General features: G+C 42.6%; 1 protein-coding gene and 1 long non-coding RNA gene across 2 annotated transcripts; one reads left to right on the top strand and one right to left on the bottom strand.

The window, feature by feature from the left end:
* On the top strand, positions 1–26,654 carry adra1ab (adrenoceptor alpha 1Ab). The gene is made up of 3 exons (XM_047372632.1): positions 1–118; positions 11,684–12,880; positions 24,016–26,654. Exons 2-3 carry the CDS (start codon positions 11,965–11,967, stop codon positions 24,486–24,488), a joined length of 1,389 nt encoding a protein of 462 aa, XP_047228588.1. The 5' UTR covers positions 1–118; positions 11,684–11,964; the 3' UTR covers positions 24,489–26,654.
* LOC124872526 lies at positions 13,399–15,104 on the bottom strand. The gene is made up of 2 exons (XR_007039312.1): positions 14,669–15,104; positions 13,399–14,584 (listed from the first exon to the last, which is right to left on the bottom strand). It is a non-coding gene; the product is annotated as an uncharacterized LOC124872526 (long non-coding RNA).
* Positions 26,655–26,824: the final 170 nt, after the last annotated feature.

The raw sequence follows: 26,824 nt of genomic DNA on the forward strand, positions 1-26,824 counted from the left end.
AAGCACTTCACTGCTCTCTCCGTGTTGTCTGTAGCTGCCTCATGACGAATGACTGCTCTCGGAGAAAATTAGCTGAATTCTCTGGGCTCGCACTTATGTGTGTGCACTCTAAAGCAAGGTAAGACTTTCTCATGTTTTTGTCCTTCCATCCAGCAGCTTTCTCCACTACCAATCAGTAAGGCTTCCAGTTTCTCACAATGCATCATTATGAAAATTTATTTTCAAAATGTTTTGTTATGCCTTTTTTCAGGCCGCTTGGGACCAAAGTGATGATACTATTTACAACATTTTGTTTAACAATACATGCATATTTAAAAGTTGATTAAATATTATGAAAATGAAGGCGATCCATGAAAAACCTAAACAGTATACTTGTTTCCTTTAGACTTCTTTATATTTGTATTGGAACACTCCCCCTCTTCAACAGGTAGATTGGATTTAAAACAGACAACCAGCTCAGGAGATGGAAATATAGATTAAAATTCCTTAACAACCAGAAAGAAAAACAAATACTTTTAATTTAGTGGCTGTGAGAGTCGGGATGCATCCGCAGTAAAACACACAAACAAAAATGTTCTCAGGTGGATAATAGGAGATGCATCCTGTCAGTGGCATCGCCTAATGTTCAAAGCTGATGCAACATAATCATGGATGTCGTACAGGTATTGAATTATGAACTTCAAGGCAGTGACTCATCCCTGAAGAGAATGGCCAACATTTTTGGAAATTGACTTCTTGTGCTGTAATTCATCATGTGAGTGCTCTGCTCTAGAGACCCGACAACAACTGTTCAAATTACAGCGTTTTTAGACACAGTGAGGCATCTGAACTGACCTTGTCTGGCAGGAAAAAAGCAGGTTGAAGGGGTGCGATGTGACTGATCTCATGCAGATGTTTAAAAACTTGGTTTAAGCTGCTGTTGTGTAGAAGTATTTGAAATTTCCCAGTAAAAATCTTCTTTGTCTCACATGTAAAGATATGTTATTGCAGGTTTTGTTTTATATTTACTTAGAATCTTAAACTGTTGCCCTGATAACAGAAATCACAGAGCCTCCTTTTTTTCCTGCTGGAAGGTGAACCTCCACCTCAGCTTTAAGGCTCCTCTAACTGGTCTTCTTCCTAGATTTCCTTTTATTTAGCTCCAGCCATCTTCCTTTTAAATCTGACCCACATCCTTGTCCCTGTTGAAATGAAACACACCCCACAGCATAATGCTGCCACCACCATTTTTCACCATGATGTGTTCAGGCTGATGTGCAGTGTAGTTTTCATCACATAGGCTGTGTCCATATTTTTACTGAATAGGTTACCTGGACATGGAGTACAGTAATGTATTATGCACTATCTAGAGAAAATGGGCTGTTAGATTTTATCAAGGGGTTTTACAGTAAAGGGTCAGAATTCAAATGCATGCCAATTTTTTCAGATTTTATAAAAAAAAAAAATTTAAAACAATGCATGATTTTCTCCTTAACTTTACAAATATGCTCTACTTTTACTGTTGGTCTAAAATCCCAATAAAACACATTGAAGTTTGAGGTTGTAATGTGACAAAATGGGAGAAAGTGTAAGGATGAATACTGACAGCCCACTTTGTGACACTGCTGTGTGTTAATCGGGGGGCGGGTAAGATCTGATCACGCAGGGTGGATTTTAACACCATGTATGAAAAGTGGGGCTTTACTCTGTCTACGTTTATCTGAGTTTGCCAGAATAGATCTTAATGCCAATTTTGAAAAGGGTCTAAGCAACAAAAATAAACAATTCAGAACCAGGTTAGGCACCCAGAATGAATGGTCTGATTTGGATGTAAGTTTGTAAACATGCAGGTAAGCTGTGGTTATACAGATGTTCTGATTTGCTATAGAGCCAGCATTTCTAGAAGTTACACCAAAGGGCATAAGTGCCTGGGTTGCATTTTAAGTCGCATTAGGTAGATAGTCAAATCATATAGTCAGACCTGGCCTTTGGGGCGTTACAGATATCTCACGTTGGAACAAACAGTTCCAGTTAGTGTTACTGCTTCAGATTATGGATCTTCCTTAAGTCATCTTTATTTTGGTGTACAGCACCTCATGGTTCTGTTTTGTGGCCCTTATATTTTCTGGTTTACATGCTCCCTTTTCAGCACATTTTACTTTAAATGGTCATTTTCAGTCTCCCCATTCACTCATGTTTTATCACTTATGAAATAAGCAACAGAACAGAACAGAACTGGAAATCGTTCCTCATGCATTTTTTCTTCAAGATTGGATTACTGTAACTCATATTTCACCTGCCTAGAAAAAGCATCATTGAACCATCTGCAGGTTGTACAGAACACTGCTACCAAGTGTCTGACCAAATCACAGAAGTTTCTAATGTCACACCCCTCCTCATCCACTCCATGTACACTCCATGTACATGAGTACACTTCATGATCTTTGTTCTAGCTTATAGGGGTTTGAATGGTCAAGTACCAGCAAATATTTCAGAACTTTTACATCTATATGTCCATGCAGGTCTCTAAGGTCACGTGACCAAGGCCTGCTGGTTGTGCCACATACCAGGCTGAAAACTAAAGGTGAAAGGGTCATCTCAGCAGTAGACCCAGGACTGTACTCTGGAAAGCTCTCCCCTTTAGTTTCAGGTCAGTCGATTGTGTTGAGCTTTTTAGAAAGCAACTAAAAACTAATCTTTTCTCAGTTGCTTTAGATTGACTATTTGGATGCACTGATGTTTTTAGTTTTCTTCTGTACAACACTTTATGATCTATGTCTTGAAAGGTGCTATATAAATAAAGATTTACTAACTTACTTATCTGGGTCACGTTTTGGGAAGTAAAATGGTCTGATCACGCAGGACATGTGATGCAACTTTGGTTGTACCAGGCTTCACATTCAGTCTAAAACTACACAAATAACTTCTGTTCACCAAACACGACACCTAGAAGGTATGGTCTGAATTAGATCAAAACATAAACACGCAGAACAGTGATGGGTATATACAGGGGTTGGACAATGAAACTGAAACACCTGGTTTTAGACCACAATAATTTATTAGTATGGTGTAGGGCCTCCTTTTGCAGCCAATACAGCGTCAATTCGTCTTGGGAATGACATATACAAGTCCTGCACAGTGGTCAGAGGGATTTTAAGCCATTCTTCTTGCAGGATAGTGGCCAGGTCACTACGTGATACTGGTGGAGGAAAACGTTTCCTGACTCGCTCCTCCAAAACACCCCAAAGTGGCTCAATAATATTTAGATCTGGTGACTGTGCAGGCCATGGGAGATGTTCAACTTCACTTTCATGTTCATCAAACCAATCTTTCACCAGTCTTGCTGTGTGTATTGGTGCATTGTCATCCTGATACACGGCACCACCTTCAGGATACAATGTTTGAACCATTGGATGCACATGGTCCTCAAGAATGGTTCGATAGTCCTTGGCAGTGACACGCCCATCTAGCACAAGTATTGGGCCAAGGGAATGCCATGATATGGCAGCCCAAACCATCACTGATCCAACCCTATGCTTCACTCTGGGCATGCAACAGTCTGGGTGGTACGCTTCTTTGGGGCTTCTCCACACCGTAACTCTCCCGGATGTGGGGAAAACAGTAAAATTGGACTCATCAGAGAACAATACATGTTTCACATTGTCCACAGCCCAAGATTTGCGCTCCTTGCTCCATTGACGTTTGGCATTGGCATGAGTGACCAAACGTTTGGCTAAAGCAGCCCGGCCATGTATATTGACCCTGTGGAGCTCCCGACGGACAGTTCTGGTGGAAACAGGAGAGTTGAGGTGCACATTTAATTCTGCCGTGATTTGGGCAGCCGTGGTTTTATGTTTTTTAGATACAATCCGGGTTAGCACCCGAACATCCCTTTCAGACAGCTTCCTCTTGCGTCCACAGTTAATCCTGTTGGATGTGGTTTGTCCTTCTTGGTGGTATGCTGACATTACCCTGGATACCGTGGCTCTTGATACATCACAAAGACTTGCTCTCTTGGTCACAGATGCGCCAGCAAGACGTGCACCAACAATTTGTCCTCTTTTGAACTCTGGTATGTCACCCATAATGTTGTGTGCATTTCAATATTTTGAGCAAAACTGTGCTCTTACCCTGCTAATTGAACCTTCACACTCTGCTCTTACTGGTGCAATGTGCAATCAATGAAGACTGGCTACCAGGCTGGTCCAATTTAGCCATGAAACCTCCCACACTAAAATGACAGGTGTTTCAGTTTCATTGTCCAACCCCTGTAGATGGCTTCAGCTGCAAGGAGCTGGCATGTCTAGCAGTGGTGCCAAAGGGCATAAGTGGTGGAGAACATAGTGTCATCAGGATGTTGCAGGAGCATCTGACAGTCTGTTAAACCAGTGGGTGTGAGTCACAAGACAGAGAATTGTGGAAAAGCATGAAACTGTTATGATTTGGGGTTGTTTGGTTTTTGGTTTTTTCTTATGTTTTTCAGAGTTAAGGTTTTGAATATTTCTTTTGTTTATTATTATTATTTATAATTATTCTTCTTAGATTTTGAATCATGCTTCTGTTTATTTTTCTGGTCATGTTTTAGTCTTGTTCATGTCTTGTCAAGTTTGGTTTTTGTTTGTATATTAGTCTCTGTTTTTGCCGCAGCCACGTTTTGTTCTGTCTGTCAATTAAGTTTATTCGGTTCACCTGCTCCAAGTTAATCTGTCTCCTTGCTCCACCTGGTTTTCACTCCATATATACACACCTGTTCAGTTAGTCATCGTGGAAACATTTCTCATATCATGTCTTGTTCTCAAATCATGCTCTTGTCTTGGTTTGTGGTTCATGCCAAGCCTGTCCTGCCTGTCCGTTTATTTTTTTGTTCCTGCCTCTTCTGAGAGTGAGTTTTTGTTTTTTATTAAATCTTTTTGCACTTACCATCACGCTGCCTGCTCGTCTGCATTCTGGGGTCCTATATCTCGCAAGCCATAACAGGAACAATATTTCATTCTGTAATATGATGCTTCCCGATACACTAAATAATTTAGTGTATTAGCAAGTATTTTCTTTTGATACAAATTGTCTCAGTTATCAGATTACTATAGCTTTTTTTCCTCTAGGTCTGTGTAGCGAGCAGAAGAAATGCAAGCAGTAAATCATTATCTCCAAAACATCAAACCTGTCAACCTAAAGGCCACAGAATCAGTTTTAAATAATTAAAAAGAATTAGACTAACTCTGGAGTAAATATATGCGCATTAAGAGTCTAACTGGATCCATTGACTTTTCTATCTTCCTCTCCTCCTCATGTTATTCAATGGTAAATGTTGCCCATGCTTCATAATAACAAAAAGAGGCAGGCTGAAATCTCCCTATTTGATGGAGACTTGTACATTATGTACATTACATCGCTCTAGTCTTGTATGTGCATCTCTTGTTGCTCTAAAATATTCAAGATTATGTTTTTTTCTTTTCTGGTTAAATGAATGTGGTTTACTGTAATCTGCATGGTAAACCTTACATTAAAGCAAGGAAAATACTTAGGAGAAAACACTTCAGTTTACAGCAACACGTTCCTGCACTGTATGGAATTGGCTTCATCCTCTCGAGCAGTGGATAGTGCCTTACAAAAAGTTTGTTAGATAATATTTGTGGACAAACAATATCATGAGGCCAAGAAAATCTGTATTAAAATTGTGAAGATGTTTAAAGCGGGGTTAGAGTTTAAAACAATACCCTCAGATTTGAACATTTCACGGATCTCTGTGCAACTATCACCGAAAAAAGAGAGTATGGCACATCTGCATACCTACCAAGATGTGGCCGTCTACCTAAACTGACAGGCCAAACAGAGAGAGAGAAAATTAATCAGAGAGGCAGCCAAGAAGCCCAAGGTAACTCTGGAGGAGCTGTAGAAATCCACTGCCCATGTGTAGAAGTGACAAATCTTAGTTGTGCACTTCACAAATCTGACTTTTATGGGAGTGTGACACAAAGAACGCCATGTTGCAGTTTGCAACAAGCCATGAACAAGCAATCATATGGAAGACGCTCTGGTCAGATGAGACCATCCCCACGGTGAAACATGGAGGTGGCAGCATCTACTTCACAATTATCGAACACAAAAGCAGCAAAATGTCCACATTGTTGTAGAAACATTAACAAAGTAAAAAAACCACACATCTGCCTGTAGCCTCATGGATAACAATGCTGCCTCAAGTGAGAATTAGCATTTTTTAAGCTAAGGTAGTCCAACTAATACCCCTGTTAATATCCTGTCTGTTTCAAGCACAAACCCTGTATCAACTGCCTTAACAATGTCATTTCTATGATGGCCCTCAAGCATCAAGGACAAAGCTTTTCTCCATTACATCCACTAATGCAGCAACGTGAGCAGATCAGCCTTTACATTTTACGTGTAAATGGGAGAATTATACCATTGGCTGATAGCTTTTAATCAAATCTTATCTGTGGAGAAAGAGAGGAGGTGTGTAGCCTCAGTTACCATGCCATTATAGTGGGAACTATGCTCATATCGCCATTATTCTTGCAGGATAAAAAAAAATGGTAAAGCATCCAGAGCCCAGAAACAAGAAAAATTGAAGTGACTGAATCAATCCAGTTTTTTGCCGCAAGCGGCTGCATGAAAAAGTGTTGTGATTCTGATTTCAGTGAAGCTATGAAGGTTGGGAGGGCATGGAAGGGAGGACCACACTGAAAAGGTCATTTCACAAATTTTACACCACTTCATTATTATTTCATCTCCGTGCTGCTGTCCCCTTGCTGCCCTGTCTGTTGTCACACTTTACATGAATGAAACATGAACTGGAGAGATTTACAGATTGGCTACACAATGACTACCCGTCATACTTAGGGGGGAATTAATGAAGCTGTGTAATCCCTTCAGTGTTTTCAGCTCCATTGCTCCTGCTAATTGCATCATTTCTGCACCAGATTCACAAAGCAGATTGTACCAAATAGATGCAGGAGAAATCCGTCCGTCCAAATAAGAAGCTGGCAGTAGTTCTCACCTATTTGTCTATGATGTCACAGTTTTCTATCTTCATCCACACACACAACAGATGCAGTGGTGACAGATATATATTTTTCTACTATTAACTTAATTAACCCTCTTGTTTTTTGACATTTTTTTAATTTTAATCTTGGACAACTTTGGCTCTCTAGATGCAAAACCCATAAAAGTTGGTCATTTTTCTTTAAATCTTTTTGCCTTTGACTTCAATTTAAAATGCATGAATATTATTGAAATTTGATTCCTTTTTAAATTTTGTTTTAATACACTGGTGCCAAAACCTCTTAGAAAAAAAGGAAAAATAAACAGAAGATATTTTTTGACCAATTGCGATAAGACTTTGGTCACTGAAACTAAAAGGTTTGCATAAAGAGTTGTGATGTTATCGGACGTTTTTTATTTATTTATTGGGAAATTAATGAACAGTGACATGTAAATATGCCAGATTGCAGCTAAAGCTCATTTACATCTGTATTCCTTAGGCAGGTTGAGGTTAAAAAATATAAGCTAATAAAGGCTTTCATAAAATATTGGAACACAATATGTTGATACATAGAGCACATACATAGACCCCTAGTTAACAGCGAACTCTAGCCCCTTACCTGACGAGACATCACTAGAAGACAGGATCAATCCCCTAACCCATTTTTCGGAATGCCAGCAGCACAAATCTTTTTCTTCTGTTGTGCCAAAATTAGTAGCAGATTTTTATAGCCCTTGTTTCTTCGTCTCAATCTAGATAATGCAAACAGCTTTGATTTTGCAGATTGAGGAATTATTTTCTCAGGCATAGATATAGAGTCTTTTTCAACCAGAAACATGTTACATACCTTGTTAAGATGTTGACAAATAGTTTAAATGCGGAGATATGCTTTTTGCTCAAAGAAGCGACTTCAGGAGCAGAACTGCTTTTGCATCTAGTTTCTGTATTAAAACCTTGTGCAAACTTGGGTTTGCAAACATTTGCATCAGTTCCAGAGTTTAGTATGTCTCTCCTGTAAAACAGCTGATTGCCATGGAAACTGAGCAAAGGCTGGTATATGGACATAATTGCCTCTAAGGCAAGTCCTGGAGCTTGGATATCCAGGCATGTGACAGATTGTTCTTCTCACAAGTGCCATTTGCTTTCCTACAGCTCAAAAGAGACCATTTTTAATTAATAAAGTAAAGAGAAACGCATAGTCAACAAAACACCTCAGATCTGACCTTTCACGACTGCTGTTGTCCACGTCTCTTCAAAATATCGTTGACAGACCTTTTGGATTTGTGATTACAACCTTTTACAGATGGCATCCTTACACCAAAAGATAGGAATCCTCCTAGCGTTCTGCTCAAAGGAAGTCCTTCAAATATGAAATCAATTTTAAATGAGAAACAAGATGAGAAAAAAGAAACAAAATTTTTTAACATAATTACCCAGTGAACAACTCTAACTGTTCGTTGCTGTTTATCAGCCAATCTGAAGTAGTTTTTGGTACTTTAGAAAAGAACCTAAGTTATGAGAAGAGGTGAACTACACAGCAACATCCATGTGAACACCAAGATTTCTTAGCAGACGTTTGCACTACAACAATAACAACAGCATAAATAACTTTTCCTGTCAGTGGTCATAATGTTATGGGGGTTGTTTTTATGTTTTGCTATAACAATAAGGGTATTTTTCAAAGCTGAATGCAGCCTGAGCACAGCCAATGCAAATAAAATCTAACATGGGCTGAGTGTCACCTAAGCAGCCTCACAACATAAACAAGTCACCCGGTGCTGACTTACTGCACTTTGCACCTCTAAACCAGTCTGCCCTGCCTGACACAAAACAGCATATTACTGCGGAGTGTAGGACTAATACATGGCTCTGTATAGATCTCAGTAATGTTGCTTTATCTCTGTTCTGCATTAATTTATTTCCTGTTTCACCCTTTTTTCCACTAACACATCAATCCTCCCACATTTACAGGCAGAGAATGAAAAAACAGATGACTCCCCGTACTATGATCTCTCAGTACTACTGTATATGTATTCCAAGTACCACTTCATTCCAGGTAATCCGAGATATCCGCCCATTTCATTTCTGTTCCCCCTTGGGCCACAAATCCCAGCATAGAGCGATAGTGAATGTGTGGTTCCACCTCGCAGCGGGACCTGCAGCAGAAGTCTTTGATTCTGTACAAACGTGAGACAAGCATGACAGTTCTACCACAAAGCTTTATCACTGCTACATTTTTTTATTCGAGATTCGTCTTATTTCACTCTGCGACATCCCTTACTGTGAGAAAAACACAGTGAGTCTGTCGGCACCCGAAGCACTGGCAGGGAGGTGCTATAGTGCCCTCCGCATGGTTCAATCCTCTGCCTGTCATCTGACGAATGACATAAAGCCCAACACACACACAAGACCTTCAGCAGAGCTTTCGTGGGCACTTGGCTGACTGTTTACCCGTAAAAACATAATTATATGTGCTTTCATTTATCTTCTTGCTGCACGGTTGGTTGGGTTTCTCATAATGCCACAAATGATTTTCCTGTTGCTCCCTGAAGATTATCGTTTCTACTCTGGTGTCTTTGTGTTTACACCATATTTTTATTTAGAATAATGATGTTTAGCACTCCTACAGAACATCAATCTGGCTTAATCAAGTGAACCTAAAGTTCAGATATTATTACTTTTGAGCTTCTGAAAGAGAACCCCAAAACACAGACCACCGTCTCCCCATATGTCCTGACACCTTCAGCTGTACCTTTCCCCACCCCTCTCCTATCTCAGGCAGCCTCACCATCCTCCATTCCTGCATGCCTCATTACATCTGAATAGGTAAAGAAAGAGGTGAGAAAGACCAAGGCTTGTAAGGTGGCTTGCCCCAATGGTATCAGCCCCAGAGCAATGTGCTGCAGTATATCTTTAACCTGAATCTGAAGCTGGAGCAGTTACCTGCCCAGTGGAAGATTTCCTGCTTAATTTCAGTTCCCAAAATTGAGCCCCCAAGAGAGCAAATCAACTGAACTGGACCCTATTCTGGTTGTGCATCGTCCAGGGATGGGGTGGAGGACGCTGTTATCTACATGCTTCAATGAGCCTTTTCACACCTGGACGATCCTGGGAGTACTCTGAGGGTCATGTTTTTTTTTTTTATTCTCCAGTGCAACACCATCCAGCATTCACTGCTGAGGGGAAATCTGCAAGACTTGGGATTAGACAGTTTTGTCACTGCATAGACCACCGACCTCACAGATAGGCCGCAAAATGTGAGGCTTTGCGACTGTGTCAAATGTGGTAATCTGCAGCACAAGCTTCTTGGTGAACTGTCCTCTCACCTTTCCTCTTCACCCTCTACACCTCGGACTTCAGACGCAACACTGCCAGTTGTCACTTCCAGAAGTTTGACTGGGCTGTGTCTCTGAGGAGAAAGATCTGGAGTACAGGGAGGTCATCACAGACATTGTTGGCTGGTGCACATGGAACCATCTGTGCATAAACATCAACAAGACTCAATGCAGATGTCCACTGGACATTTCCGCCCAAAGCTAAATTGTTACGACCGCGTAGGAGGTCGCCTAGACACACAGTGTCACTGCCACACTCTGCACTGCAGTGAGAGATTTCCCTTCTTTGTCCCTAGTATGTTTATTTGACGTTATGTGCCACCTTCTTTTCTTTGGTTTTTCTAAAGCTACAAGGCAACTTAGCTCTGACTCGTTGTTTGATGACACCATGGCAGAAAATGTGGGAAATGTAGGAATTTGTCACCATAAATTAAGATAATTGGTACACTCAACTATGAAATCTCAAATGTCTGCAAACAGTGCTCGGGGAGTCTGCCTGAAGTCCACGCTGCTCACAGTACACTCAACTATGAGGGAGCCTTAAGGAGATGGTGATTGACTTCTCCACGAAGGCCACTCCCCAAACATCCAGGGCTTTGGCATGGAGACTGTGGCGGAATACCTGGGTATTCACCTCAACAATAAACTGGACTCTACAGTGGAGATGGGAAAGAGAAGGATGCCAAACTGACATCCATCATGAACAGCACCTCTCACCCCGCTACGACATGGGTGCTCTGAGCATCTCCTTCAGCACTGCAGCTGCCACAGTGCAGGAAGGAACACTTCAGAAGGTCCTTACTCCCATCAGCAATAAGACTCTACAATAAAACATTTAAACGTACGATATCTCTCTCCTTTCTGTTTCTCTCCTGTTTATAGTGTACATTATTTTAGATATAGCATTTGTTTTTGGCACTACTTGCACTAGTTAATTATTTTATTTACTTATCTTCCTGGATGTGTACCTTATACTGTGTCTTGTTGCTGTGATGATTCAATCCCCCCTTTGGGGATGAATAAAGACTTATCTAATCTCTTATCTATATGTTATTTTGTCAGTAATTGCCTGAGTTTGCTTGCAGGGGCAAAATGACAGCAGACTAAGATACTTTTAGATAATTGTGTGCATTCTCTACTTCATTACTCAGTTCTCTCTGGTGCAGATCTAATGAAGAGGGAACACTGTTATTTTTACCTTTTAATAATATCAGGGAGATGTGGAATGAACTTTGTTTCGCCATTTACATCTAATGTGTTTTGTCATTTGGCTTTGTAACCAACAGCAAAAGAACATCATTTACGTTTTTATGGCCTTGTTTACTGATAAAACCCTGCAATCATACACTTTATCTCTCCTCTTCTTTTACAGATTTCTTGCAGTAAGGCCTTTTTAGGGTGAAGACTGGATCTCAACTCCAACTGTGATCACCTTTTTGCCCCTTTGAGTATTTTCAGACTCAGCATGATAAACTGCAGCAGTTTTATTATGACCAAATTGGAAATTCAGCCGAAGAATCTAGACCACATGATCTATGGATTGTTGGCAAGAGTCAGTGCATCTGCAAATGAAGTGGAAGAGCAGTTTATGCAGCTGGGAAAGCTTTTGTCCTCTGTTGGAGCATAACAACATAATTCACCTAAGCATTTATAATGGTTCCAACTGAGAATACAAGTCTTTTTTCACCAGCTGGTTTTTGCCCCAACTCCAGCTCCTCTACCCTTTCAGAGGTGCATGTGGCCAAGGCAGTGGTTTTAGGGGTTGTGCTAGTGGTCTTTTTGTTGTTTGGGGTCCTCGGAAACATCCTGGTCATCCTGTCTGTGCTGCTCCATCATCAGTGGCGATCTGTAACGCATTATTTTATTGCCAACTTGGCAGCGGCAGACCTGCTGCTAAGTTCAGCTGTCCTGCCTTTCTCCGCCACCTCCGAGGCTCTGGGCAGGTGGGTGTTTGGCCGCTCCTTCTGCAACGTCTGGGCCGCCCTGGATGTCCTCTGCTGCACCGCCTCCATTCTTAGCCTCTGTGTGATTTCCATTGACCGCTATCTGGCTGTGAGCTACCCACTGCGCTATCCGGCCATAGCTACTGGCCGGCGAGGCCTGACCGCAGTGGCGGCTCTCTGGGTACTCTCAGCCGCTATATCTGTGGGCCCTTTGTTCGGCTGGAAGGAGCCTGACCCGGAAGATGAAACCGAGTGTCGAATCACACAAGAACCTGGATATGCTTTGTTTTCAGCATTAGGGTCTTTCTACATACCACTGGCCATCATCTTGGCCATGTACTGTCAAGTGTATAGAGTGGCAAGAAGAGAGACAAAAACCATTAGAGAGGGCGCAAAAGGAGAGGGGGTGGAGATGGAAGGAGTGATGTTAAGGATACACAGAGGGAACTCTTCTCAGGCTGGGAAGAACAAGGATGATGAGGAGACTGTGATGCACAAACGGTCCTCGTTTCCCCTGCCAAAGCTGCTAAGGTTCTGGGGGGAAGAAAAGGCAGCCAAGACTCTGGGCATTGTGGTCGGTTGCTTCATCCTATGCTGGCTCCCCTTTTTTCTGGTTTTACCAATAGGTAGGTTCACCCTAACACAGCCCAATTTTTTTTTAAGTTTTCCTTGTAGATCAACAGGAAATGACCATTTCTGTTTTCAAATGTAAAATAAAAAGTAATGTAGGTACTGGTTTGAAATATTGCCACCCCTTGGACACAAGTAGATCATTCAGAAGTTCAGAAAGCTGGGTTTAATTCCAGCTTCCCCGTCACATGTAGATACATGCACATTAGTGAGCATGACTGGGTGAATGTGGCTCTGGTGTAAAGCATTTTGAGTGGTCAGTATGACTTGAAAAGAACTAAATAAATTCAGTCTATTTACAGTCATTTATTTCCAAGCCAGAGGAGAACAGTTTTTATTCTGTATTTTATGTTTTTCAAAAGGGTTAAATAAGGTGCAGCTCTTCTGCATTATTTAGAGTTCTTGTTGCTTCTTGGTTCATTTCATTTCCACTAACTTCCTGTAGCAGCTAGCTATGCTGCAGTGATAATGGAACCCTGTAGCCACCAGCAGTGCTTCAGTAGTGGGTCCGTTAACTTCTGTAGAGATTCAATTTTAGATATATTTTCTTACAATTTGCTTCTTCTGCAAACCTGGGAAAGCTGTGCCTCCTGTTGTGAGGAGAGTTTTACCCCCTGCCTTAGAGTTCAGGGCTGCCAATATACTGTGACTCTTACATGAGTGTTTAATAAAAACTAGAAGTAAAGGAACAGTAGAGTTATAGAACGAAAAACCAGTTTTAACCTTTTCAGAAATGAGCATATAAAAGTAAATTGCCTTCACTATGCAAATTGTTTACAGCTGCACCAGACTTGAGCAATTTAACCAGAGGGAGCAATTAAGCTCTGCTTTTCCAAGCGAGTCTTAGGTTTATCGTCTCTGCAGGAAAACAATTTATTATACCAGATGATTTTTGCAGAAGAAAATGGATACGTCTTCAATGTCTTTGTTTGGCTTAGATTAATTCTTACAATTGAGTGCTAATATTCAATTTCCCAAATCTTTTTGTCACTGACAGTAAACTGACATGACTTAAGATGGTCCATTTGTTGTAATGTTGTTGACTTTATGTCTCTAAAAGAGGCTCCAAGATATTTAGAGATTTATTGTCAAATTTTCACGAACAAGCAAAGTAAAGGTGAAAATGAACTTTTTATTGCCTTTGTAGCAAAGCTTTCAAGCTTCAGGTAACCCTTTTAGGAAGTAAAAAAAAAAAAACAAGTAATCCAAGTCATCTGCTGCTATTTACACCTTAATGTGCACGCTCACAAAGAGTGATAAAACACAGGATGTATGTGAAAGGCAGGGAAAATGGAAACAAAATAAGGAAGCCTACACACACAAAAAAAAAAAAAAAAAAAAAAACACAATAGGAGCATCTCAGTGTTTCATTTAGCATGCACTGGATGTGGCAGGGGAGCCAAACGAGACATAACTAATTACTTCAACTGCGGTTACTTTTATCTGCCAACGCTTCCACATAAAAAAAAGGTTGAAAAAGAAAGTTGGGTGCAGTTTAGTGTCAGCTACTAATGTGCGTTTCCCTCAAGTAAATATTAGGTTGAATAGCTTGACAATAAATAAAGCTTTCCAGATTTTTCCATCATATACATGTCATTTTCAGTATAGATTTGACCCACATACAGAGAACACTCAGAAGGAAAAGTTTTACAGGTTTTGTTGTCAGCAAAGTAATCTGGGATGAGGACTGGAAACACCAACTGTATGGGAGGGAAGAAGAATGGATTGGTGAACAAACTAATGATAAGAAGCAACTGATTACTTAGATCTGAGAAATGGCTTACTAAATTGTTGTAGCTAGAACCACCAGGGTAGAGAGATTCAGAGTCTTAACTTGTGAAGTAAGATTGTTCAGTTGTCTTCTCCATTGTGAGCTTGGTGTCAGCCCAATGGAACTCAGGTGCCAACGTTTGAGATGGAGGAAGGAGCAGGGTGTGCTGATGCCTGGGTCCTGGAGTCGAAGGAAACGGGAAGCCGCCAGCTTGGTCCGCGCCCGAAAAGTACAGACGGAAATGTGAGAAATCCACAAGAAGGTAGATCCTTAACTCTGTAGTTGATAATTCAGATGCTCAGAGAAACTCTGGAATGAAGTCAAAACTCAGCAAGGTAAACAAGGCCTCTGGTAGAAACCTGCATGGGAACAAAATGCAAGATTACTTGGAATTCAAAAACGAAGCACAAAATCACTAGAGGCTGAGCTTGTTACCACTAAGGCAAACACTCTCGCATCAAAGTGCTGGCACCCTCCCGCTTAAGTACTCCTCCAAGCAATCAGCAGATAGGAGACACCTGTCATCCAGCGCACCTGAGAACTCCAGCACCAACAGAAACACTGAATGGTTATGAAGACAAGTACACCAAACACACATGCAGACACACACATAGACCCAGACTCTGACAATACAATCATGAAAACCAACCTGAGTGGTCTTGAAGGTGACTCCACTGACATCAAAAGCACCAGTAGAAGTTTGTTTTTACCATAACTAAGGTCAATATTGAACTATCATCACTTTTAAACTGAAAAATTATTAGGATTTTTTAAGTTAAAAAGGGTGCAAATATTAAAGTGATGGTTGAACGTTTTTAAGTTTTCTGAAATCATGTATACTCGTTTGATTTCACATTAAAACCCTCACAGTGTCAGATCCTGGTTATTTTTGCCTGCTACTAACCCTTTTCCACCAGTAGGGGCGTTAGGAGCTGAGTTCTGGGTGGTCAGGTGTATCGCATGAGTGTCATCAGCTGGAGGACTATAAGAAGGAGGCGAGCCAGTACTTCGACGCCTTAGTATTTTGCCTCCTCATGGTATTCAGCCTGGCCAATTTCATGATTTTGTGTAGTTTTTGATCTTCTGTGAAGACTCTGTTTATTCACTTGACTAAGGGTCTTATCTGTCTCAGGATACCAAAGCCTAGTTCTGGAAGACTTCTAACAGTTTATGGATTCTGGATTCTCGCTCTTCTACCCGCTGGCTGCCGGATCAGACGTTTGCTTCATAGCTCCAGGCGAACCCTGTCCACCCTCCTCCGAACCTCTCAGGACTACCTTGCTCCAACGTTGCAGTGTTGATCACAGCCACTCCAGGATCATAACCTCTCTCCCTGGCGGACCTAACTCAACCGGACGTAAGCTCTCACATAGAGCACATTGTTAAGGTTTCTTTGGTGGTGTCTTACCTGCATTCGCTTTTCTCTTGCAGTCGCTCAGCATCCTCGGTTTCCAGTACCTGGTTCTGCAAATAAAACTTCTTTCTAAACGCTTCTCTGTTTAGTTGCGTTTTTCTGCATGTGGGTCAAGTTGGCCATTAACACTATGACCGAACACTCAGGCCAGCCGGACCCAGCAGAAAAACTACGGAGAACCGTTTCGGAACACGGCCAAACGATCCAGGCCCATGACTCAACCCTCCGTTCGATCCTAGAACAGCAGCGACAGGTTAGTCAACAGCTGGGGAAGATGACGGCACTCATGTAGCACACCCTGAGTGTTAGAGCCACAGCACCACCGGGGGCCGCTGCGGAGCCTCCAGTAGCGCAGCGACTTCCGCATGGCCGAGATGTCACTTCCCCCTGCCCGGAGAAGTTTTCCGGTGAGGTGGGAGGTTGTCGTGGGTTTTTGTTGCAGTGCTCTCTAGTGTTTAACCGTTCCCCTCAGTCATTTCCCCATGATGATGCAAAGGTATCTTATATTCTGGTTTTACTATCTGGTAGGGCACTCCGATGGGCGGAGGCAAGATTCACTAATTATAGTCATTTTGGCTGCACTTATGATGAATTCTTAAAGGACTTCAGATCCATATTCGATTTAGAGATGGGTCAGACTGAGGTGGCTCATAGGTTATGCACGCTTAAGCAGCGCAACTGACAACTTACTGATTTTTCCATAGATTTTCGAACTTTGGCGGTTGCATCTGGCTGGAATTCCGGTGCATTGAGATCAATGTTTTTTCAGGCTCTGGATGAAAATTTAAAGGATGAACTAGTTCTATTGGAAGAACCAGAGGACCTAGATGAATATATGGATTTAGCCCTCCGTTTGGATAACCGTATAAGGGAAAGGAGGCGGTCCCGCGCTGAGCGGTTTTTGCCTAGAGCACAGTCTTCCACCACTCACCAGACACCGACCTGACTGGTACAATCTCCAGGCCAGGTAGAGTCCGAGCCCATGCAGCTCGGACGGGCGCGGTTGTCTGATGATGAGCGGAGTCGCCGGCAGGAGGCCGGGCAGTGTTTTTACTGCGGATCCCCCGAGCATTTGGTTTTGGCTTGTCCTATTCGGTCAAAAGGTTGGGTCCGCCGGTTTGGTGGACCAAAGGCCCTTTAGCATGCCCTCACGTTTTCACATCACCTGCCACATTAGTATTGAATCAACAGAGCCTCACTCTCTCCGCCCTACTAGATACGGGTTGTGAACTGAGCCTAATCGATCAGGATCTGGTAAAACTCCACCAGATTAAGATTGAACCATTAACCGTGCCACGTCAAGTCTTGGCCTTAGATGGCCGGGCGCTCCACAGTATTACCCATAGAACTCTACCCCTGGAATTAGTCTTATCTGGTAACCATAGGGAGCTTATTACCCTGTTTGTGTTTTCCATGGTACAGAGTTCTCTTGTGCTTGGATTTCCTTGGCTGCAGCTTCACAACCCGCATCTGAACTGGGCGGAGTTACGGGTAGAATCATGGTCCACCCAGTGCTTGTCATCCTGTCTCCACTCAGCTGTTCCCCGTAGTACTCCTGAGAAGGAGAGGGAGGTCGAACCTCCCGATCTTACTCGAGTACCAAGTGAGTATCATGATCTAAAATCAGTGTTTAGCAAGTCTCTGGCTCTGTCCCTCCCGGCGCACCGTCCTTATGACTGCGCTATTGACCTTCTGGCAGGAGCTCCATTACGGTTATATATCCGGTTATATAAAATCTCTGGACCAGAGAGGTTGGTAATGGAGAATTATATAAACGAATCATTAGCCTCAGGAATAATCCGACCGTCTTCATCCCCGTTGGGAGCTGGGTTTTTCTTTGTCGGCAAGAAAGATGGGTCTCTCTGCCCGTGTATAGATTATAGGGGATTAAACGCCATCACAATAAAGAACAAGTACCCTTTACCCCTTCTTTCATCGGCGTTCGAACCAGTTTATGGCGCCACAATCTTTACTAAACTCGATCTTAGGAACGCATACCACTTGGTCCGAATCCGCCAGGGAGATGAGTGGAAGATGGCTTTTAAGACTCCACTCGGACACTATGAGTACCAGGTGATGCCGTTTGGACTATGTAATGCACCCGCCGTGTTCCAGCCTCTTATAAACGATGTATTAAGGGACTTCCTGACTATTCGTTTTTGTTTATCTTGATGACATTTTGGTTTATTCAAAGACTCCTATAGAGCATCGCCGGCATGTTCGTCTAGTCCTTCAGCGCCTCCTGGAAAATCAGCTGTTTGTGAAGGCCAAGAAGTGCGAATTCCACCAGTCATCCATCAGTTTTCTGGGTTTCGTCCTCGAGGGTGGGCAGGTTTGCGCTGACCCGAGCAAGATCAAGGCGGTGGAGGACTGGCCTATCCCTACCACTTGGAAGGAATAACAACGGTTTCTGGGCTTTGCCAATTTTTATAGAAAATTTATTATGAACTACAGCCAGCCCCCTCACAGCCCTGACTTCCTATAAGGTGCCGTTCGTTTGGACTCCGGAGGCAGACAACGCATTCAGCACCTTAAAAGACAAGTTCACCCATGCTCCAGTGCTCGTTCACCCTGATTCAGCGAAACAGTTCATTCTGGAGGTGGATGCTTTGGACACAGGGGTGGGAGCGGTGCTCTCCCAACGCCAGGACCTTGACTCAAGGCTTCATCCGTGTGCCTTTTTCTCTCGCCGCTTATCTGCGGCAGAAAGGAACTATGATGTGGGTGACAGAGAGCTCCTAGCTATTAAGCTCGCTCTGGAGGAGTGGCGGCACTGGTTGGAGGGCGCTGAACATCCAGTGCTGGTCTGGACCGACCATAGAAATTTGTCTTACATCCAATCAGCAAAATGGTTAAACCATAGACAATCACGTTGGTCATTCTTTTCTCGCTTTAATTTGTTGATCTCTTACAGACCCGGTACCAGAAACACCAAGCCAGATGCCCTGTCACGACAGTTCTCCACTAATGAAACTGAGAAGCTAGCTGCACCTATCCTGCTTCCTAGCTGCACTATTGGAGCCGTTACCTGGGAGATTGAGGACAGCATGCGGCAGGCCCTCCTCGCTGTCCCGGGGCCAGGAACTGGACCACCTAACTGGATGCATGTTCCCAGCGCTGTTCGGTCCCGGCTCATTACCTGGTTCCACGCTTCAAGGTTCGCCGTCCACCCAGGAGCTAATTGGACCATCGCTGCCCTGTCTAGACGCTTTTGGTGGCCCACTTTACACTGAGACATTAGGGATTATGCCTCAGCCTGTAGAACCTGTGCTCGTAACAAGACATCTAATCGGCCACCCCCTGGCCTCCTGCAACCGTTGGATGTTCCTCCTCAACCTTGGTCCCACATCGCCGTGGATTTTGTCACTGGCCTTCCAAACTCTCACGGTATGACTACTATCATGACTATTGTGGACAGATTTTCTAAAGCCTGCCATCTTGTACCTCTCAGGACACTGCCTTCCGCTTTCCAGACTGCCAAGCTTATGGTCAAGCATGTATTCCGTTTGCATGATCCCCCAGGACGTGCTGTCGGACCGTGGGCCCCAGTTCACCGCCCAGGTGTGGAAGGAGTTTTGTGCAGCACTGGGGGCCACCGTCTCTCTAACTTCCGGTCATCACCCACAGACCAATGGCCAAGTGGAGAGACTTAATCAGGAGATGGAAGCAGCGCTACGCTGCGTAGCATCCTCCAGCCCTACTGATTGGAGCGACTACCTGCCCTAGATTGAGTACTCACACAATTCACATGTCTCCACTGCCACCGGTTTATCCCCGTTTGAAGTTTCGCTGGGGTATCAACCACCCCTGTTTCCTGCTGATGAGAAGGAGATCGCTGTTACCTCCGTACGACAGCACGTCCGGCAATGCAGACGATCTGGACATCTACCACCAAGGCCCTTCAGCGGTCCCCTGCAGCCAACAAACGCTATGCCGACAGGCGACAGATCACTTCTCCTACCTATCGCCCGGGTAAGCAGGTGTGGCTGTCTACACGGACTGTTCTGCTCAAGTCTCTGTCCCGGAAGCTATCTCCCAGGTTCATTGGTCCATATGTTATAGATTCTGTGGTTAACCCTTCATCGGTACATCTACGTTTGCCCCCTAGTTTTCCGGGACCATCCTGTGTTTCATGTATCTCAGATTAAGCCTGTCCAGTCCAGCACGCTCTGCCCTCCAGCCGTGCCCCCTCCACCCGCCCAGGAGTTCCAAGGCCACCTACTCGGTCCGCCGGATCGTGGCCTCCCGTCGACGAGGAAGGGGGTGGCAGTTCTTAGTGGATTGGGAGGGTTACGGTCCCGAGGATCGCCTCTGGGTTCCCCGGTCTTTCATCCTGGACTCTAGACTGATTCAGGACTTCTGGTCATCCCAGGCCAGTTCGTCTAGACCGCCCGGAGGTGGTTGTTGAGGGGGAGGTGGTGTCAGATCCTGTTTATTTTTGCCTGCTACTAACCCTTTTCCACCAGTAGGGGCATTAGGAGCTGAGTTCTGGGTGGTCAGGTGTATCGCATGAGTGTCATCAGCTGGAGGACTATAAGAAGGAGGCGAGCCAGTACTTCGATGCCTGAGTGTTTTGCCTTCTTCTACCCGCTGGCTGCCGGATCAGACGTTTGCTTCATAGTTCCAGGCGAACCCTGTCCACCCTCCTCCGAACCTCTCAGGACATCCTTGCTCCAACGTTGCAGTGTTGCTCACAGCCACTCCAGGATCATAACCTCTCTCTCTGGCGGACCTAACTCAACCGGACGTAAGCTCTCACATAAAGCACATTGTTAAGGTTTCTTTGGTGGTGTCTTACCTGCATTCGCTTTTCTCTTGCAGTCGCTCAGCATCCTCGGTTTCCAGTACCTGGTTCTGCAAATAAAACTTCTTTCTAAACGCTTCTCTGTTTAGTTGTGTTTTTCTGCATGTGGGTCAAGTCGGCCATTAACACTATGACACAGAGGCTGGAAAAAGAAATTTAAAACTATGACTTCTCAAAGGCTTGTATTTTATCATAAATCAAAGCATCACTGCAACAAAACCCAAAGGGAAAACTATCATTGACTTGCGGTAGCCTACCTGAATATCAAGCTGACCACGTCCATCCCTTTATGACCACAGTGTAACCATCTTTTTCACAAAGAAGTCACGTCAAAAAGCCCAAATTATCTCAAACTGGTTTGAGATCACTGTGCTCCTGTGGCCTCCACAGAAAAAAAAACTGCTTTAGGGAAGTACAGCAGCATTAGGTTTCAAGTTGATATGGACAAAAATCTCTGAGGAATGTCTTCAACACCTTAAATCTATTCCACAAAGAACTAAGGCAGTTCGGAAGGTATAAGTGGACTAACTTAGTACTAGCAAGGTGTAGTTTTCTCTTTGTATGGAAATCCCTGTGCCCGCTGATGGAGACAGCTTTACATTTTGGAGATTAAAGGCGAACCAAACCTTGCAAAGCTTTAACATAAATGAATGCTTTAGCAGCAGCTTTTGTTGAGGTTTGGACCTGAACACCTTGTTAATTAATTTGCTGTGAACACAACAAGAGGAAGGACCTCCGTCTTTGACTCCTGTATCTTGACCCAACTGAGTTTATCACGTCTCTGAAAGGACACAAAGAAATTCAATTACAAGCAAGAAAATAGAGCAAACAAAACCGCAGAATGGGCTCCTTTTGCAAGATGAAATTGAATAACCCAACTACTGCTCTCGCCTAATAGAAAACTATTATAGATAACAAGCATGAGACTTAATGGACTGCAATGCCAGGGAGGCATCCAGAGACACCACTGACACACAAGGCAGTTGATCATATAAGGATAGTTAAGCATTTCAATTTAGACAGACCTTCACGGGCCATGGCGCAGCACTCATACAAACGCTGAGGAGATGATAGTCTGGCATTCAAAGGCTGAAGGTTTGAAAAACTGCAGTTTTTTCTTTTGTTTAAAACTCTGTAGATGAAAAGCCTGTTCAATGCTGTAACACTTGTTAATGACACACCTTTCAATAACGTTGCACAGTTCTTGCAAAAGCACCAGTTCTATATGTTCCTTAGTAAGTGTTTACAAGATGAATGACATAAAGCACCTCCATCTTCTACACATCAAAGAGTCTAGAAAACCCATGTGAAGCATTGATTTTAGGAGAATCAATAGGCCAGAAAATAAGACAGATTTCTACATTTATTAGGAAAAAATATAGCCTGTTTGGTAAAGCATGAAGCAGTTTTAACATGATTTCTGTTTTACAGATGTGTTTCATATAAAATGCGAACACTGAATATCCTATGCAGGAGTAACTGCGTTTTGGACAAGTAAACATAAATTCTAAGTCCAGTAATGGGTAACAGTCCAGTGACAGTGCAGAGAGTCCTTACAGGATTAATTTAGTCTTGGAACATCTGTACAAGTACAGAATTTAAGTTTTTCCAGCTTTGGGTCAGATTAGTATGGAAACAGAAAACAAATATTTTTACTTTTAGATCCTTATTTCATGGCAGTTTTTCTCCATCCATCCATCCATCCATCCATCCATCGGTTGAAGAATATGTCCATCTATCTTTTATAGATTTCATATTGAAATGCTTACCACATCAGAAATATCTACCAGAAATTCAAATTTTTGTGTTTTCATCTTAAAATGTAACCACAAATTAACAGACAAATCTGGAAATTAATCACATGTTGAAACCCTTTCAGCTTTAGCAAACGCTTTTGATGTGGTAACATGTTAAAGACTTGTTGTTAAAAGTTGTTTGTATTAGTATTCATTTATTTTGGCCTTACCAACTCCACCACCAGAGTATATATTTCATTGATCTGCCCTTCAGCTTTTAGAATCTAAATTAAAACCTTTGCTTTACATGAAGACCAGAAGGAGGAGCACGATGCACCATACAAGTGCTCAAAGGAACATAGACCTCCTAGATAGGTCCTATACCAAGCTAACAGTTATACAGAAACTTTACTATAGCTGCTGGTGATAAATACGCCTAACACTGTTGTTGGTTTGGCCTCATGTAGACCTACTGTTTTTTGACCAAATTGGGAAAACCACTTCTTTTCTATAATGGATTTGTGCAGAGGAAACAGGACATGAATCCTAAACACACATCAAAACATTTTCCAAATACGTAAATCAGCCCAACATTGAGCCTCTGGAATTGCCTCCCTAAAGTTGGCCTCAGTCATTTTGAACATTTATGGACTATGTTTAAAAGCTGGCTCTGTGCCAGGAAACCAACCGTTTTTTTAACTTTACAACTTTACAAAGTCTAGAAGAATGTGCTACCACTTACCCTCTGATAAAAAGAGAATCGGTTGGGGGGCTGCATCAAAGTTTAGTTCAATCGTTTGCAGTGACTGAATGTGAGGTACGGTGGTGTCAGCATCATGCTGTGGGTATTTTTCCCTGTAGTGGTTCTAGTGCATTGCACATAGTGGATTAAATAATAAAAAAAGAGCACCACCTTCAAATTTGTTTACCTCACAAATGAACAGCTAGATGAAAATTGGACGCAATCTGGTATCCAAAAAAAGACCATGATCCCAAACGCACATCAGGACCGGTCTAGGAACAGATAAAGCAGGCAGACCTAAAGCCTCGATAATGGCTTTCCCAAATCTTTAAGTTCAACTCTATTGAAACAATTGACAGACTGTGCTTAGCAGAAATCTAACCGATGTAAATGAACTCTTAAAATTCTGTCAAGAACAGTCGAATATCCAGGTAAAAATTATGATTAGACTTTGTGGTTACAAAATGTCAATTGTCAAGGTACACCTTGTCAAGAGACTTTTAACCAAATATCAGTGAGGGCATATGTATATATTCAATCCCATATGTATAATTCTGACCCTCTGTAGATTACACTAGATTCAGACAAAAATTTGTGCACCCAATTCTTGCAAAGTAATTTTCTTGAACCTTTTATTTTGCTTCTCTTTCTGTATCTTTTCCAGGGTCCATCTTCCCGTCCTGTAAGCCCCCTGAAACCATCTTCAAGATAACCTTCTGGCTGGGTTACCTCAACAGCTGCATCAACCCTGTTATTTACCCATGCTTCAGCCAGGAGTTCAAAAAAGCTTTCCACAACATGTTAAGAGGGCGCTGCATAAGAACTGCAGTTCCCGCTGCCAAACAGGGACACATCACCGCTCATTCCTCCTGTCCCCGCCCAACGTCTTATGGATCTGGTACTTCAGTCCAAAACCATACTGCTGCTTCCTCATTAGCTTGCTGCAGGATGCTGTCGACGTCAACATCATCTGTTGGTGGTCAAGATAAGACTCAAAGCGGACATGTCCAGGGGAAGGGCCTGCTGAAGGCCTGGTGCCTTTCAGCGAGGCAAACCTCAGTAGCACAGAACCCTTCCACAAATGGGTCAACTAAAGTCTTACGCCTCTCTCTTGGCATTTCTGGAGAAGCCGTTTAATTGGGTTCTGAGAGGTCAGGACATTCAATCTTGTTATCCAGCCTCCTCAGAGAAACAGTTATGTACAACTCTGTCCTCAAATGCAAGATGAGAGATCAAAATGACTGCAGCAGCCTTTTGTATTAGGAACATGCATGCTCAGCAGAAAACATTTGGACCGGTTGTGTTGTTGGAGTTTGCGGAAAAAGACTGAGCCAAAAATCCTGTTTTGCAAGAATGAACACACGAACAGAATATCCTGGAGTGTTTGCTGAGGATTAAAGGAGATACCAGTAATTCTGCTCATATTGAAATTGTAAGATTACCCCAGAGAAATGATTTATTGGAACATTAGTGGTGTTTCTGCATATTGCACTAAAGGGAACAATCCCAAGATGATTTAGGGGTAATTACTATAAAGTGACAGATCTGAGAAAGCTGGTGTTGGGAGTGTGTTACCTCTGATTTAAAGAGAAGGTCACAACAGAAACATGCAGCGCCTTGCAAACGTATTCACACTCATTTGACACATTATGACCACAACCCTAAATGTGTTTTATGTAAAGATTTAATGTAACAGAACAACACAAAGTGCTGCACAATTGTAAGGTAAAAGAAAAATGGAAACTTGGTTTCAACCGTTTTTAAAAGATAAGAATCTACAAAGTGTAGCTTAAATACGCATTTACCCCCGTTACTCTGACACCCTTAAATAAAATTCTGTGCCACCAATCATAGGCCATCTAATGAGTAGTGTCCGCCTGTGTGTATTTTAACCTCAGTGGAAATCCAGCTGTTATTCGAAGGCCTCAGAGGTTTGTTAGAGGACATTAGTGAACATGAAGACCCAGGAACACAGTGGACGGGTCAGGGAGGAAGCTCTGGAGAAGTTTAAAGCAGAGTTAGGTTCTTAATCAACATCCCCAGCTCTGAGCATCCCATGGAGCACTGTTAAATCCACCATTTAAAAAGGGAAAGACGATGGCACAACTACAAACTTAGACATGGACATCCACCTATACTAACAGGCTGGGCAAGAAGAAGCAGCGAAGAGTAATATGGTATCTGGAGGAGCTGCAGAGATCCGCAGCTCATGTAGGAGATTCTGTTAAAAGAACAAATCTGGCCTTTATGGAACAGTGGCAAGAAAAAAGCCAATGGTGGAAGAAAGCCAGAAGAAGCCATGTTTACAGTTTGTCACAAGCCATGCAGAGGACACAGCAAAGATGTAAAAGATGCTCTGATAAGCCCAAAAACAAACGTTTTGGGCTACAATTAAAAAAGTATGTGTAATACAAAGCCTATACTGCTACTTACCCTGAAGAAACCATCCCCATAATGGAACATGGTGGAGGCAGTATCATGCTTTTCTTTAGCAACAACAGGGAAGCTGGTCAAACTTGATGGGAATAAGGCGTTAAACCCAGGACATTCCTAGAAGTCCTGGATGACATCCACCTGTTAGATGCTTCAAAAGACTTAAGACTGGGGCAAGATGAAGACCTTAAACATGTGGCCAGAGCTAGATCAAAGCATATTCATGTGTTAGAATCACCCATCAGAGCAAAGTTCAAGTAAGACTCTGAGGCAAGTGTTGAAAACTGATGTCCACAGAAGCTTTCCGTTTTCTGACAGAGTTGAAACTCTTTTGTAAAGAAGAATGTGCAAAACATTTCAGTTTCTAGCTGTGCAAAGCTGGTAAAGAAATACCCCAGATGTACTTTAGTTTTTTGTGAAAAGTTTTAAAACGTCATGTTTACATGCCACCTCACAATTCTGTATAAGTCTATAAAATCCCATTGAAGGTTGTGGTTGTGGGAAAAACGTTCAGCGGTGTGAATACTTTTGAAAGACACTTTATTGACTAATATTTAGGAATCTGATAAATCAAGAAAAAAGGTTTATATCTAAAGCTTGACTAAGTGTCCTGATAAACAGCTGTTGTACAGCTGCTTTGCCAATGAGGGGCTTATTGTACAGGTTAGACAATGATGCATGAACAAACTGAGGCAATAATTGCAACATGATTCTCTCTAAGATTAATTCATTCAGTCAATTCCTTACTTTGCAGTGCATTGACTACTTTTGCAAAAATAAGCCTGCAAAGTTGGACCTTCAATGGCAGACAGGCAGCTTTGCAATGAATCGTTGGATTATTGTTAAAAAATTAAATTAAATTAAATAAGGTGTCAATTCCATATCTGACAGATTATTTTGACTTTGATACTACAGTTTGTGTTGGAAGGGATCAGGTTTGGTTCTATTTTTAGTCCCACTTGGCTCTTCTTTTGGCTCACATTAACAATCCAAGCAAATCACTAGAACAAACAGAAAAATCTCTGGCCAAAGAAAATTAA

This window comes from Girardinichthys multiradiatus, chromosome 8 (assembly GCF_021462225.1).
Source record: "Girardinichthys multiradiatus isolate DD_20200921_A chromosome 8, DD_fGirMul_XY1, whole genome shotgun sequence".
Taxonomy (NCBI): Eukaryota; Metazoa; Chordata; class Actinopteri; order Cyprinodontiformes; family Goodeidae; genus Girardinichthys; species Girardinichthys multiradiatus.

Coding starts and splice junctions, on each gene's coding strand:
- adra1ab (XM_047372632.1), top strand. CDS start 11,965: ATGGTTCCAACTGAGAATACAAGTCTTTTTTCACCAGCTGGTTTTTGC. Junction 12,881..24,015: donor TTTTCTGGTTTTACCAATAG/GTAGGTTCACCC, acceptor TATCTTTTCCAG/GGTCCATCTTCCCGTCCTGT.